The sequence below is a fragment of the Mauremys mutica genome, chromosome 4, assembly GCF_020497125.1.
Source record: "Mauremys mutica isolate MM-2020 ecotype Southern chromosome 4, ASM2049712v1, whole genome shotgun sequence".
Classification (NCBI taxonomy): Eukaryota; Metazoa; Chordata; order Testudines; family Geoemydidae; genus Mauremys; species Mauremys mutica.
The window spans coordinates 146,957,948-146,973,788 of NC_059075.1; the positions used below are offsets into that span (position 1 = coordinate 146,957,948).

The 15,841-nt window shown below is 52.0% G+C and overlaps 1 protein-coding gene across 1 annotated transcript; it reads right to left on the reverse strand.

Moving 5' to 3' along the window:
• Nucleotides 1-46: 46 nt before the first annotated feature.
• On the reverse strand, nucleotides 47-10,524 carry BTBD18 (BTB domain containing 18). The gene is made up of 4 exons (XM_045016015.1): nucleotides 10,390-10,524; nucleotides 9,747-9,883; nucleotides 6,546-6,848; nucleotides 47-3,872 (listed from the first exon to the last, which is right to left on the reverse strand). Exons 3-4 carry the CDS (start codon nucleotides 6,670-6,672, stop codon nucleotides 1,843-1,845), a joined length of 2,157 nt encoding a protein of 718 aa, XP_044871950.1. The 5' UTR covers nucleotides 6,673-6,848; nucleotides 9,747-9,883; nucleotides 10,390-10,524; the 3' UTR covers nucleotides 47-1,842.
• Nucleotides 10,525-15,841: the final 5,317 nt, after the last annotated feature.

The window sequence follows — 15,841 nt, forward strand, 5'->3', positions numbered from 1 at the left end:
GATCTTTCACTGGTTTGTGGTTAGACTTTTTTGTAATAAAGCTTCTAAAAAAACTTACTTGTAAGTGGCAGTAAGGTGGGGCAATGGCTCAGAGGTCACCCTGCAGGCTGGTCAGCTGGACTGCACCTTCTCCCCTTCCAACCCTAATAATCTGATTCTATCTATGATTCTCCTCCTCCCACTATGTTGCACAGCTTGCAGCCATCAGTGGAGAGCCCCACTTAAGGACATGCTCGTGCATTCTGTTAGGAGTCTTGCCAGGTGTCCTGCTTCCTGCAGGAGGGAGGAAATGGCTCCTGGCAGCTTGCACTGCACGGCTAGGAAAGCAGGGTGGTGCAGTCCATGTAATGGCAAATCCAGCAGAACAAACAAGAGGCAAATACAACAAACTCTTTATTTCAAACAAGCCCCACCCTCTCACACTCCAGCCTCTCCTTGCTATCACCTGTCTTGTCTATTGCCAAAGGGGCTGCTAGTCAATCCCTGCAGTGAGAGAAGTGGAGGAAGCATGGCACAAAGCCCACATAGTTCCTGGATGGGGGATGAAAATACATGCTGATAAGGGTAACAGATGTTCTCATTAGGACAGTGATACGTGAAGATGAGCATTAAGTAACTATGGAGCCGCTGGTTCTTCGTCAGTGGAGAGATACATGTGCTGTGGAAAGCAGCAGGGAAGAAAGGGGAGCTGGGTCATTACAGGAAAACATCAACTCTGGATGAGATGCACAACAGATCAATGGGGGCAGCAATGTGATCATGGGAAATGAGGGACAGGGGCTTGTGCTATGGCATTGCCAGGCAGGAGCAGCGTTTGCTCCTGAAATAGCCATGACTCCATGGCTGAGGCAGGTACCACTGCTGGCCAAATATTTTGCAAAACTAGAGTCCTGGCTGCAGCCTTAAGAGCTCCTAACAGTGCTCTACCAGCATCCGTGGCCTGTGTCCCCATGGCCGGGCTTAGGAAGGTTAAGATGTTTACATACATAAACGTAGAGGGAAAAGCTTAAGCTAAATGCACAACAGGGGCAGGAAAGAAGATTAAGACAATTAGGCAAGGCCTCTCCTGGGGGCTGAGCACTGGTGGCATCAGCCCTAAAGAGATTCTACAACACCCAGGGGTGCTGACTACCACCCCCAATTGAGACTTCCACTGTTTGATCCATGTTGGGTCCATTTATTCCCTTCACTCGCTGCACCCACACAACTCTGCCTTGTACATCAACAAAATGTCAGTGCGTCTGATAGTGGCTGTGACAGCAGGAAAAGCTGCTTCAACATGTGCAGCCCCTCAGCCCTCTGTCCCAGCACAATGGGCGGGGGGGGGGAGGAAGCTTCAGATGACTGGGAAGGGGTGTTCTCTTTCCATCCCTTTCCAGCCCCCTCCCCTCCGAACACAGGCTGCTCAGCGGAACTGAAGCAGTGGTATAAGATTATTCAACCAGAGGTCAGCAGAGCTCCAACAACAAAGAAGTAGGTAACACTGGGGCCACCCCGTTCTCGAGCGACCAGCGCATTTCTTGTATAAATCCCAGTGACATCCCTGTGTATGACTCAGCCCCATCCCAGAATTAATGGGGGGGAGGGGGATGCTGCACCTCCATCCTGGCTTCAACCCAGCTGTGCCCTCCAACTGATCCCTGACCCCCACTTGCAGAGTCCTTCAGCGGTGGGAGAGCTCTTCCCACTATCAGGCTCCGCAGAGCTCCCCACTCCAACAACCTGATTCATTTTGTCACTAGCAGCTTCCCATAGTCAGTCTCAGCTCTGACAGCTACACCTCGGTGGCCAGCTGGCTGTGATGGCTCCCATAAGCTAGACTCCCTCCCCCTCTGCTACAGACTAGTTCAGAATGTCCACCTCTTCATCAGACTCCGAGGAGGGGTCAGGCCTGACGCAGGTGATGCCAGCAGGTACCAGAGCCTCCTCAGCGCCAGCCATGATGTCAATCTCGTCGCCCTCCGGACTGTCCGGGGGCTGATGGTCCAAAGGGCCATGCTTTGGGCTGCTTCGGGGCAGCCCCCAGGGTGCCTGAAACTGGGGCCTTGTCTCCATCCCAGCAGCCTGGGTGGTGCAGAGTCCCTGCCCTTTCCCCGTACTGTCTTCCGCAGGAACATGAGCCGACTGAGCCTCCCTGCTGCCAGCTGCCAGCTGCGGGTGCTGAGGAGTCTGGGGGCTGGCGGGTGCCAGGGGCACTGGGCTCCATGAGGAGGGGTGGTGACCACTGGAGAGAGCCCTCCTGGGTGCAAGATGGCCACCCACAGGCTGCCCCAGGGGATCCCCATCTGCAGTGCTAAGGGCGGAGTGACCACCCCCCACCTCCCATCCTGGCAGGGGGCCCTTCCCTGGGTCATCCCACTCTGGCCACAGCTGCACCTCTGGGGGATGCCACTCCTCACCTGCTGCCTCAGGTGTCGTATTTGGCCCACGTGAGGGGCCCATGGAAGGGGCACAGCCTGCCGTCCCTCCTGGCCCAGCAGTGCCCAGGCCCTCCACGCCACTGCCTGATAGCAGCAGGTCCAGCATCTGCTCCAGCGGTGCTGAGTCCCCAAACTCCTCATTCTCACTCAAGGGCTCCAATGCCGCCATGTCCAGCTCGTAAGGGTCCCTGCAGCCTCCTCTCCCAGCTGAGGGCCCCTGTTCTACCGTCACCTGCTCAGGAAGCGGCGCAGCCTCCAGCCTTCCAGCCAGCAGCTCAGTGGAGCTGGCTGCCCGCGTCTCTGGCAGCTCTGGCCTGCGCGGTCTGGAGCTGGGCGGGGAAGCCACACGGGAGGCGCCTGTCTCTCTCATGGTCACTGGGGCTCCTTGGGGCTCCCTGGCTGGTGGGTCTTGTACCACCTCCCAGCAACTCCCGTTGACGACCTTCCTGAGCTTCACGCTACCCACATGCCCCTCCTCTGGGGTAGTGTCTGAGCCAGAAGCCGATGCACTGGAGCTTCGCTTCCTGTTGCTGGTCTTTGGAGGCACAGGGAGGCTCCCAGCAGGGCAAGAGGGGCCGCCCTGCTCTAGCCCACCTGCTTCATCCCAGCCTGGGGTCTTCTGCCGCCAGAGGCGCCGGATGGACGTGGGGGTCTTGCTGGGTGCTGCAGTGGGGGGCGCCTTCGTGGCACCGGCGTTGTGGGGAGGGGGCAGTTTCAGGCGGCTGAGCTTGATCTTCCTTGGCAGTGGTGAGCAGTCTGTGGTGCAACCCTCGCTGGGACAGGCCTGCTCAGCGCTCCTCTCGCCCTGTGACCCTTCAGCCTCGCCCAGTGTGCGCCCCACACTGAGGCTCCTGTGTGAGCCCAAGGAGCGGCTCTTGGTGCTCACGTTCCCAGTCTCCACAGGAGTCACTGCCCCCTGCATCCCCGGCTGGGCTCCCCCGTTCTGAGGTACTACAGCCGCCCAATACTTGGCGCTCTCCGCCTGACAGGTGGTGCTGCTGGCACGAACCCCACCATCACCTGGGGGCTTTGCCGTAAGTTGCTTGCCTGCCACCAGGGAGTGGAATGTCTGTGGGGCAGTGGGAGCTGGCGGACAGGCCTGCGGCACGACCCTAGCAGAGATAGGAGCCAGGCTGGGCGGCTGCAGGCACTTCCGGTTCAAGCGCCGACCCAGCACCTGTTTCACCAGCTTCCCGCCCTCCAGCTGCAGCGACTCCAGTTCTGCCACTTGGAACTGCCGGGCGGCAGCCAGGATATCCCGGGCCTCCTCCCGGGACACTTCCATCTCCGAGGTGTATAGGAAATCCACCAGCTTCCGCAGCGTCCCGATCTTCAGACCCCGCAGCTCCAGCACCACTTTGCACCCCTTGGAGGGCATCTGCCTCTCCAGGCACTCCATGAAGAAGGGACTGCAGGCGGAGAGAATGCAGCAGTGAGCCGGTACAGCCTCTCCTGCAAACAAAGGAGTGGACCATGAGTGTCATAGGTTAGCTGGGCTCAGCTACAGCATTAGCTATTACCCTTTAACAATGGTGCTTTATCAGGTTTGGGTTGGCCTGCTCTGTGCCGCTCCTGTCCCCGAATATGCATCCTCTCAAGAACCCTGCTTTGTGTGGGGCTTGGCTCCTCTCTATTCAGTATTAATAAACCTCACTTATGCAGAAGGGCAGTTCGCATTTTAACTACCCCAAAGCCGTGGTATCGCCAACCCACAAAAATTCAAAAAATCAGGAGTTGGACCCCACCCCAGAAATCATGATATTGGCTTAAAATCGTTATTTTTATTTGCCTTCTGATTCCAGAACCTTTCGGGGGTCCTTGCTTCACTTTTTCAAGCTTTCTTCCACAAGCACAAGGAAGGCTAGAAATACACTTTAAAAAAAATTAAAGCAAAGATTCTCTTACTGTCTTCCAATTCTCGCAGCCAGGGCTATAAGAAAAACACCAAATATTGCAAGACTCATGATAAAAATCACATGAGTTGGCAACACTTCATTATGGTTCCTGAGGCAGCTCTAACTCAGCCTGCTTATGCTGGGATTTGGTTTCATTTTTGTCTGTGGAGAGATCATATCTCCATGGCCCCCTCTCCAGCCTTTCCTCCACGCCTCCAGCAAAGGATGCCACTCCCCGAGTGGCTTCTTAGTAGCAAAGACCATGCTTCCATTTAATACTAAGCGGAGGGTAATTCAAGGGGATGCTTTTATTTCTGAGGTTCCTTCCACTGCTCCAGTTAACTGCATCGACAGCCAAATAAAACTAACAAACCCCACTCGAAATAAAATTAGGCTGTCTGCTTCCTTTAAAAAAACAAGCCACCCACACTTTTCTCCATATCCCTTTTCTATCCCATGACACATGGTCCCTGAAGAGAAACTACGCAAGGGAGCCACCGTGAGGGTGGGGCTTTGGGGAGAGCATGCATACGCTACTAGGGAGGCCTGGGTGGTTCAGCACTGGTCCCGGGAGCTGGGCTGCGGGGTCCCACATCCCAAGGAGGAATTCTGGATGAGATCGGGGTCCCAGGATTGTGCCTAAGAGGCCAGACCTAGAGCGTCTGGACGCTGCCCAGACCCAGTGGGCTGGAAAGCATGTGGGGGTCCAAAGATTTGGGTCCAATCCAGCAGTCTCGTGACTATCCACAAAGGGGAGACTCAGACAGACGTGTGCCCTGGAGGCGCAGGGATTTTATTGAGAATGTATCCACTTTTCTGGGTGCCTCTCCTGCTGCCTTCAACGCAGCCAGCACCCCCAACCCAGCCTCTCCCTAGCACTGCTACTCAGAGCAGCTTGGAATACTGTAAGGATGGCCACCTTGGCTGCACCCCTCTTTGGTTCTTTAGGAGACAGCTAGCAGCAGGGACATGCAGCCATGAAATTGCTCCAAACCCTCCCCTCCAAAAGGGGCAGAGAACTATAGGGAAAGGTTCAGTGCTGCCAGAGTTTTCAGTATTTCAGACTTCAACCAGGATGTTATCGTAAAGGAGGGATTTTATTTTTCATTTAATTTCCTCTTTCAAAAACCACCTAAGAAAGAGGACATTGAGCACCGGCACATCAAGGCAAATGTTATTTCAGTGAGAGACTGACAGGCATGTCTCTAGCTACAGAACAGCTGGTTTATGTGTCTCTGGAGTTCCATTTGGACGCAGCCAAAGCTACCAGCCAGCAAGAAATAAAAGCTTCCTTACATACAGAAACAAACAATATACCGTATGAGCAAGACCGTGAGATGCATGGCCACGTTCCCCAAACACACACGCTCTCTCGTGTCCATAACTAGAGTCCTGGGTCTTGGTTCACACTCTACGTGCACCATCTGCTAAAAGTCAGATTCTGAAACAAAGAGCCAGGGAAGCATATGGAAGCCTCACTAATTCGAAGGATGCCACTCCCGAGACACTTCTTAGCAGCAGACAAAGACAGTACTTCCAGGGAATATTAAAAGAATTAAACTTTGTAGAGCAGCGGGGACCTTGCTTATAGATGCAACGAGACAGGAGGCTGTTGCTTGAAACTTCCCCTCACCCAATAAAAGTTTCAACAGAATAACAAGACACTAACAAAATATTAGTGAGACAATCGCCCCCACACTTAATCTTGAAGCTTTTCCTGATTTGTTAGTTTGATTAATGAGTCACAGACCAAAATATGCTCAAGTTGTCAGCTGAACATGAAGCAGCTGAGGGCAAAGTTCATATAAAATGGTCTCGCAATGCTCCGATCAAGGATGTACACTTAATTTCCATATGTCTGCTGACAGATATCTGGCGCCATGTAGGCAGGCTGCTATTTGCAAAACCTCTTTGGAAGTACTTCCACTTTTGTGCAGACCTTTTTCTACTTATGATTCCCAAACAGATCAACCCATCAGTGCCGCCTATCACATCAGGCCGCATCAGTATCATGGTCCCCAATGATACAACCGCCACTGCAAACGGCAACGCTAAGGGCTGAGCGAACATACAGCCCCCTTTATGTTAAAATGTAACGACATACTTATGGATAATGAATCGTCTATGGAAATGTACATCAAATCACATCATTACGAGCACGGGCAAGGTGACAATTCAGCCCCAGATACAAGAACGGTGGGTACCCATCCGCTGCCCTCTTTCAGGTTACCTTCTGCCTGCAGGATGACATCACAGAATACATCTGCCCTCTGCTGGCGATGGAGCTGCAGGAACGCCAGGCGCAGGAGGCGGGAGTTCCGATAGAGAATCTTAGAACCGGCCACAGGGGAGCACATGTCAGCAGAGCCTCCCTCTTGTTACCAGACACCAGATTCCCTGCACACGGAACACAGCCCTGGGAACGCAGCAGGCTCTATCCAGCAGAGCTCCCTTGGTGGATTTGGTACTCCTAAAAGTGAAAGACTGGAAGCAGGAAGTGAGCCTACGCAAGCTTCTGCCAAACCATCTCCCCCTGGAAGGATAGTGACTGTTATAAACCATTTTATTCCTGGCTCAATGATAAATCGGGAAGGAGTCAGTGAAGAGCCACCAGGATGATTAAGGGATTGGAAAAATACACCTTAGAGTGAATGACTCAAGGAGCAAAATCTATTTATCTTAACAAAGAGAAGGTTAAAGGGTGGCTTGATCGCAGGTTATGAGAACTACCCGGGGACCAAAAATCTGATAATTGAGGGCTCCTCAATCTAGCAAAGATCTGATAAATTCCAATGGCTGGAAGTGGACGCTAGGAAATTCAGACTGGAAATAAGGTGGACAATTTTAACAGCGAGGGTAATTAACCATTGGAATAACCTACTATGCCTTGTGATGGATTCTCTACCACTGGCAATTTTTCTAAAAGATCTGTTTTGGTTCAAACAGGAATTAATTCAGGGAAATTCTCTGGCCTGTGTTATACAGGAGCTCAGACCAGATTATCACAATGGTCCCTGCTGGCCTTGGAATCTATGTATTATCCATGTGCTACTTTCCCTGAGGCAGTGTTGATATATTTAAGTAGCAGGGGACACGGAGCACAGAATGGTACTGAAATATGATATTTTTTCCATAATTCAGTACACAGCCTGTCACCTCTGGGTCACTGGCACCCAGCCAGCCAGCTCAGGGGACTGGGGAAACAGATAGGGAGTCAGTCACCAATGGGCACTGGTTCCAATCCAGCTCAGGGTTGGGGGAACTGGACAGCTCACAGACTGTCATGTGGAGTCTCTCACCCCCCTTTGGTGAGGAAGTGGATGACTTGGCTTGGGGAATTAGCAAATGGGATAGAGAACATCCTCTCTAGAGCCGATTCCAAACCAGCCCCAGGTTGGGGCAGGGAACAGCTGGCTTCAGGGAACGGGACAGGGAGAATGGCTCCATCACTGCAATGCTCAATTGTCTCAGCAGACTGGCAAGTAGGATATGGACCTTTCCCTATATGGCCTCGTCTACACTCCGAATTGCAGGCAATTCTCCCATCATTTGTCTAACACCACCACTGCTCCACCGACCCTAGCAGCGGTGAGAGCACTAAGGTCGGCCACCATCATGACTCTGTTCTGAAGTAAGTCAGATGGCTCAGGGGTAAAAACACAAGCAGGTCTACAATAATGCCCCTGCTGCTGCCAACAGTGCAGATCCAGATGACAGAGGAGACCCAGTTAAATTCCCTTCTTTACCACAGACACCTGGTGTGACCTTGGGCAAATCACTTAGCCTTTCTGTGCATCAGTTCCCCATCGATACAATGGGGACAGCAGCGCTGCCCAGCCTCACATGGGTGTTGTGAGAACAAATACATTAAAGGTGCTCAGATACTAGAGTATTGGACGCTGTGCAATTAACTAAGGCCTTGACTACAAGGGAAAGTTTTCTGCTGTATCCTAAGGTGTGAATTTAAACCAGCAGTTATACCAGTTATATAATTACAGCTGGTGCACACGAGGGCACTTTAAGGGCTGCTCTAAAGTTTTTGTACATGGCAGGGTTGTCATTTTTTTTTTTTTAAACTGGCAGCGTTATACTGAGACAATACCTAGCGTGGATGCAGTTCTCCCTGTATAGCTTATTCTCTTTCCCATACAGGAATAACCAGAAGCACTTTATACTGGTATACTAATGGGTAGTCTTATACAGGGCTTTTCATCAGTAGATCTCAAAAGGAGGTCAATATCATTAACCCCATTTTACAGATGGGGAAACAGACACGGAGGGGTGAAGCGACTTGTCCAAGGTCACCCAGCAGGCTAGTGGCAGAACCAGGAATAGAACCCAGATTTCTCAAGTTTCAGTCCAGTGCTCTATCCACTACACATAAAGGCATCCATACAAGGGGTCTGTATTGCTTTAACTATACCGGTATTGTTAAACTGATACTTTTGTGTGTGGACAATGGCTTATTCTGGTGCGAGGGTGCCCTTTGTTCAGTTTAGCTTATGTTGTTTAGGAAGGTGTTCCTGCTTAAACCAAAAAAAAGTCACTTTTATGCAGGAATAAGAGTCTACACAGGGCACATCATCAATATAACTATATCAGTATAACTGGCAAGCCTTTCCCACATAGACAAGCCCTGGATAGATTGATCGATAGTGTAAATATTGTAGGTAGGGCGAACCACTATAAGCCTCCATTGTTGCTGGTTCAGCTTCCCCTGGTCTCAAAACAGGGATAAGCTCGACCCATACAAACTATTTATCCCCAGTACTCACATGGCCCGCATCACAGCAATATCCGATTGCTTCACAATCTTTATTGTATTCAGCCTCCCAATATACCTGTGAGGTTATCCCATGGTACAGATGGCAAACTGAGGCAGAGGTTACACCTAAAACTTAGGTAGATCTAGCTATGTCACTCAGAGATATAAAAAAATTCACCCCCCACAGATATAGTTAAGCCAATCTAAGAATTTTTCCATCACCCTACCTACCGCCTCTTGAGGAAGTGGATTTACTACAGCGATGAAAAACCCCCTTCTGTTGCTGTAGTAAGCATCTACACTACAGCAGCGCAGCTGTGCTGCAGTAGCACTTGTAGTGTAAACAAAGCTTCAGTCACTTGCCCAAGGTCACACAGGGGGTTTGTGGCTGAGCAAGGAATTTAGTGTCCTAACCACTAGAGAATCCTTCCTCTCATGGCTTTACCAGTGCAACTACCCCCATGTCTGTAATTGGAGCAAATCTCTAACACAGAGAAGTCCTAAGCTCCCCTCACATTTTAGTGTCAGACGCCTTCAGTGCTGAGATGTAATTAGTCACTGGTTTGTTACCACCAACCCCTGCTTGTTTTCTTTAGGGGATAAATTGCCCCACCCAGATCCCCACCCCTTCTGCTGCTGAGGAAGGGAGCAACAGTAATGGGGTACCTGTTATTTAGGTTAATGGAGTGTGCACAGGGATGTTGGAAAGCTGGGGGCAGGCTGCCAAACACTAGGAATCTTAGGAGCCACCCGGGTGTGGTGGCAGCATTGAGGATGGAAGCCAGCCAGAGACGAGACAGGTGCTGCCAAGACACAGATAAGAAACATGGATGTTTCAGCATAAGAGGCAAAAGGATCCCGACATTCTTTTGGCCACACACCCCTCCCTCCTCCAAATACACAACACATTGCTCCGAGAGTTGCAATCTATACAAGGGGCTTCCCCTCACAACTATTCCCAGCTACTCCAAAAAGATCCATATTCCTTCTCTATTCCAGTACACCACCCAGATCCTGCATTGAGGGGGGGGCATTCCCTCTTCATTATTGGCACACACACACACTAAGGGAGCTCAATTCCCCCCACAGCTGCCTCTCATACACAAGGGAGGACTCCATTCCCCCGTAGTCACCCCCTCACACACGTACTAAGGAGAGCTCCATTTCCCCTCACACAGTAGGAGGCTCCCTTCCCCCACCAGTCCCCCCACTAAGGGGGGGCTCCATTTCCCTCCCCGGACCGAGACGTGCTCTATTCCCTGCACCCCAATCAATTGCCTCCTGAACAGTGCCCGGGGTGCCCACCGACCCCTCTCTGCAGCACCCCTTTACTGCTGCTGTTGCAAACTCCAGCTCCTGCAACACTCAGCACGAGCCCCTCCCTAGCGCCTGCACGCGCGCGCCACGCCTCCGATAGAACCTTCCCGGGGAACGAACGTGGCTCCTCCTCCCCGCCGACGCCAGTAACAGCCCTTTCATTGGCCAGGCCCTCCGGCCAATCACAGCGGAGGAGGTGTTTTGGCGGGAGGAATTCGAAAAGCGCTGTTGCCTCTGAGGAGAATGGCGGGTGGGAGAGGGGGAGTTTGTTGCATCTCAGCCCAGTGAGCCGGGGAGCTCCAGGCCCCGCCCATATCTCAGCCCCTGCCAGTCAGTGCCCACCCTGGCACCCAAAACCACTTGTCCCCCGTCCCCTGAAGCCAAATGAGGGCTTCCTGTTCCAGGCCAGCCCCAACCCACCAGAGCTTGGGTGTCTCACTTAAAGACCCAGCTCCTGGAGTCCCGTGATTTTTACAAGACTCTCAGTTCACATTTCATTTCTAGCCCTTATGGTTGTGCACAAATGCTTGAAAATGTGACTCCCACTTGCAAGGGCTCCGACACCTAAAAGCAGAGAAAATGAAACCAAACTGTGTGGATTTAAAATCTACAACTCAGGATTTTTAGGCCAATCTTATGATTTTGGAGACCCTGACTAATGGCGTTTGAACACTTGGGGCTTATGATGCTGCAGATCCAGAGCCCAGTCACTGGTCCTGGCCAGTCAGAGCCCACTCTGGCCACCACCACCATGTCAATAGTACAAAGGGGATCCCTGAGCCATCCCAATCACTGAGCCTGTCAGGTTCACTCCTTCTGGGACACCTGGCATTGGTCACTGTCGGTAGACTGGCTACTGGGCTGGATGGACCTTTGGTCTGACTCAGTATGGCCGTTCTTATGTTCTTATGCCTGCATGGCAGCGCCCACCCTGGCCATCACCACCATGTCAATAGCACAAGGGGGATCCCTGACCCATCCCAATGACCGGGCCTGCCTGGCAGCGCCCGCTCTGGCCATCACCACCATGTCAATACACAATCAAGCACATGGGGAATTCCTTGCCCTTGTCCCAAAACTTAATCGCTGGACCGGTTCCATCAGTGCCCATACAGAAGGAGCACAACATTTCCCTTACAGACCCGCAGCCCCCCCGCACTTGCTGAGCATGGCTCTATTTGTGACTCTGACAAGATGGGTCTTGAGTTGCCAGGCGTCTGATTTTCGACTGGAACAACCGGTCAAAAAGGGACCCTGGTGGCTCCAGTCAGCACTGCTGACTGGGCCGGTAAAAGTCCAGTTGGTAGTCCAGGCGCAGCTCCTGGAAGTGGCCAGCATGTCTGGCCCCTAGGCACGGGGTGGCCAGGAAGCTCCGTGCACTGCTCCCACCTCGAGCGCCAGCTCCGCAGCTCCCATTGGCCGGGAACCACAGCCAATGGGAGCAGGGCCGGTGCAAGGATATTTTGTGCCCTAGGCGAACTTCCACCTTGCACCCCCCCTCCACCTCCCCCCGGAGAATCACCTAGTGGTTACACTGGCCCTGAATGGGAGTTGTGGGGTGATGCCTGTGGGCACAGGAAGCGTGCCCAGCGCTGAGCCCCCTGGCCCCTCTGCCTAGGGGCCAGACATGCTAGCTGCTTCCAGGAGCAGTGCGGAGCCAGGGCAGGTAAGGAGCCTGCCTTAGCCCAACTGCACCACTGACCGGGAGCTGCCTGAGGTAAGTGCCACCCAGCCAGAGCCCGCACCCTGAATCTCCTCCCGCACCTCAACCCCTACCCCAGCCCTGAGCCCCCTGCTGCACCCAAACTCCCTCCCAGACCCTGCACCCCTTCCCATACCCCAACTCCCTGCTTCAGCCTAGAGCCCCCTCCTGCACCCTGAACCCCTCATTTCTGGCCTGACCCCAGAGCCCACACCCCCAGCTGGAGCCCTCACCTCCTCCCACACCCCAAACCTCTGCCCCAGCCCAGTGAAAGTGAGTGAGGGTGGGGAGAGCAAGCATTGGCGGGGGGGCTGGAATGAGTGGGGGTGGGGCCTCAGAAAAGGGGTGGGGCAGGGGCATTGCAGCAGGGCAGAGCAAGGGTGTTTGGTTTTGCGCAATTAGAAAGTTGGCAACCCTATGGGTCAGGAATCTCGAGTTGGGTCCTCCCACTGCCTGACTCTGGGCCCATTTCTCACTCCAGGTTGGCGGGGGAGAGAGGAAACATGGCTTTAAGATTTAAACCACATTTGCACCTCCCAGTATTCTGGGCTTCTCCAGCTCTCAGTATAAATTAGAATCACCTCAGGGCTGCTCTGATTCACAGTCAACCTGCCCATGGTCTCCTAGGGACTGTGAACAGCTGAGAATAATGAGACATGAACCAGCACATCACCTGTATTTTCTGGCATAAAGCCATCCATCCACAAACTATATACCAATGCCTTACACTGGGGTTATTTTCGCCTATAAGGCAACAATTATAATGTAGCCCCAAATTAAGTGAGATTGGCTAGTTTTGAGGGAGGGGAAGTCAGGGTAGTGTTAAAGGTGACATAGTGGTTATAGCACCGGACTAGGACTCTGAAGACCTCGGTCCCATTTCTGGCTCTGGCATTGCCCTGCTGGGGGACTATGGGCAAATCATGTTGCCTCTATGTGCCTCAGTTTCCCCATCTGCAAAATGGGAATAAAAATATTTCCCTTCTTTGTAAAGCACTTTGAGATCTACTCATGACAAGGCACTACAGAAGAGCTAGGTATTAATTGTTATCATTTCACTGCTAGGACACTAGTTCCAGTCTGTCCCAGATTGATTTTCAGCAGGATTTAGCCTCCTATGTGACTTCAGGAGCTTTTGATAGTAGGAAGTAGGAATTAGGCTCCTAAGTCACTTCTTCTTCTTCTTATTATTATTATTTTATTATACAATGGCTGTAATTAAGATTCCCCTGAATCTTTTCTCCTCGGTCTATGAAATAAGAATGTTCTCCCTTTGCATGTGTCTAGGTTTAAGAAGTTCTGTTCCAGTGTAACTGCTGAGGGCTGCTAGAATAGATGCTCTGTATGTCACCTAGCCCAGTGCCACGCTTGGAAACCATTTTGTCGATGGCAATGGACAGCAAACCAGTTATATCGCTGCATTCACCCATCTTGGAAATGGTCCCAGGGTGAGGCATGGCTCATTTCTCTGCTTTGTTTTATATAGCACAGAGCTGCACACTGTTGCCACTCAAGCAGTAGTACTAGAAGTCGTAATAATAGTAATGAATAATATGGTTAGTCAGGAAAGGGATCACTAAGAGTCCAGTGGAACTGATCTGACACCATCAATTTCCTAGGGCACACTCTTACAATTGGTCCTCCACCTCCAAGCAGCTGGAGTTCCCTCATTTTTGTCTGCATAATGTAGTGGTCAGATCATAATCAGACAGATCATCACAATCAAAATAGAGATTAAAAGCATCTATGCATCTTTCTGTGTGCTCCCTGTAGCCACTTGGCACAAATGTTTTGGAGGCCTGAGGCTCTGTAGACTCATGTGCTGACAAAGATGTGCTGTTGTCCACACATGGAGGTTGAAGTCTCTCGGAACCAAAAGTGCAGAGGACATAATTACCAAAGCAGATACCATGCTCTGCATTTCTTCTCATTCATGCTATTGCTCGTCTTCATGGTCCTGTAGGCCAGTGAGCCAGAAGGCCAGGGTTAAAGACTCGAGCTTAGAGTTAGCAGACTGTTCTCATTGCATTAACTCCTTGTAGCCTACAGGCCACATCTTGGGAAATGCACCTCCTATGTGGCACAGTTCACAAACATTCCTTTTCCTCTGCTTAGATATTCTGTGGCAGTGTAAAGATGAAAGGCCATGAGTGTATTCTTAGCAGAGGTTTTGAGTTATATTGTCCAGACATTCTGTGGGACATGGCACCATGAAGATCACTGTATCACATGAAAAATGTTCTACACATCTTATGATGGTTACTAAGGGTATGTCTACACTACAAGAGTAGTTCGATTTAACTAGGTCGAATTTGTGGATTCGACCTTATGAAGTCGAATTTATGTATCCACACTAAGGACACTAATTCGACTTTGTGAGTCCACACTAACGGGGCAAGCGTCGACATTGGCAGCGGTGCATTCTGGGCAGCTATCCCACAGTTTCCGCAGTCCCCGCTTCCCATTGGAATGCTGGGTAGAGCCCCCAATGCCTGCTGGGGGAAAAATGTGTCGAGGTGGTTTTGGGTAACTGTCGTCATTCAACCGTCACTCCCGCCCTCCCTCCCTGAAAGCGCTGGCAGGAAACCTGTTAGCGCACTTTTCTGGTCAGTGACAGTGCGGACGCCACAGCACTGCGAGCATGGAGCCCGCTGCGATCATCGCTGCACTTATGGCCGTTGTCAACTCCTCGCACCTTATCGTCCACCTCTTCCACAGTCAGCTGCTGAGAAATTGGGCGAGGAGGCTCCAGCAGCGCGGTGAGGACATGAAGTGTGAGAGTGGCACAGACCTCTCACAAAGCACGGGATCCCGCGCCGTGGAGATCATGGTGGCAATGGGTCACGTTCATGCTGTGGGACGGCGATTCTGGGCCCGGGAAACAAGCACGGACTGGTGGGACCGCATAGTGCTGCAGGTCTGGGATGAATCACAGTGGCTGCGAAACTTCAGGATGCGTAAGGGCACTTTCCTTGAACTGTGACTTGCTGGCCCCTGCCCTGAAGCGCCAGGACACCCGGATGCGAGCAGCCCTGACTGTGCAGAAGCGAGTGGCCATAGCCCTCTGGAAACTTGCAACGCCAGACAGCTACCGGTCAGTAGCGAACCACTTTGGCGTGGGCAAATCTACCGTGGGGGTTGCTGTGATGCAAGTAGCCCACGCAATTGTTGACCTACTGCTCTCAAAGGTAGTGACCCTGGGAAACGTCCAGGTCGTCATAGATGGCTTTGCAGCGATGGGATTCCCAAACTGCGGTGGGGCTATAGATGGCACTCACATCCCTATCCTGGGACCGGCCCACCAGGCCAGCCAGTATATTAACCGAAAGGGCTACTTTTCAATGGTGCTGCAAGCACTGGTGGACCATAGGGGACGTTTTACCAACATCTACGTCGGGTGGCCGGGGAAGGTTCATGACGCACGTGTTTTCAGGAACTCTGGTCTGTTTAGACGCCTGCAGGAAGGTAGTTTCTTCCCGGAACACAAAATAACTGTTGGGGATGTGGAGATGCCTACAGTGATCCTCGGGGACCCACCCTACCCGCTAATGCCCTGGCTCATGAAGCCCTATACAGGCGCCCTAGACAGTGACAAGGAACTCTTCAACTACCGGCTGAGCAAGTGCAGAATGGTGGTGGAGTGTGCTTTTGGACGTCTCAAGGGGAGATGGAGGAGCTTACTGACTCGCTCGGATCTCAGCGAAACCAATATCCCCATTGTTATTGCAGCTTGCTGTGTGCT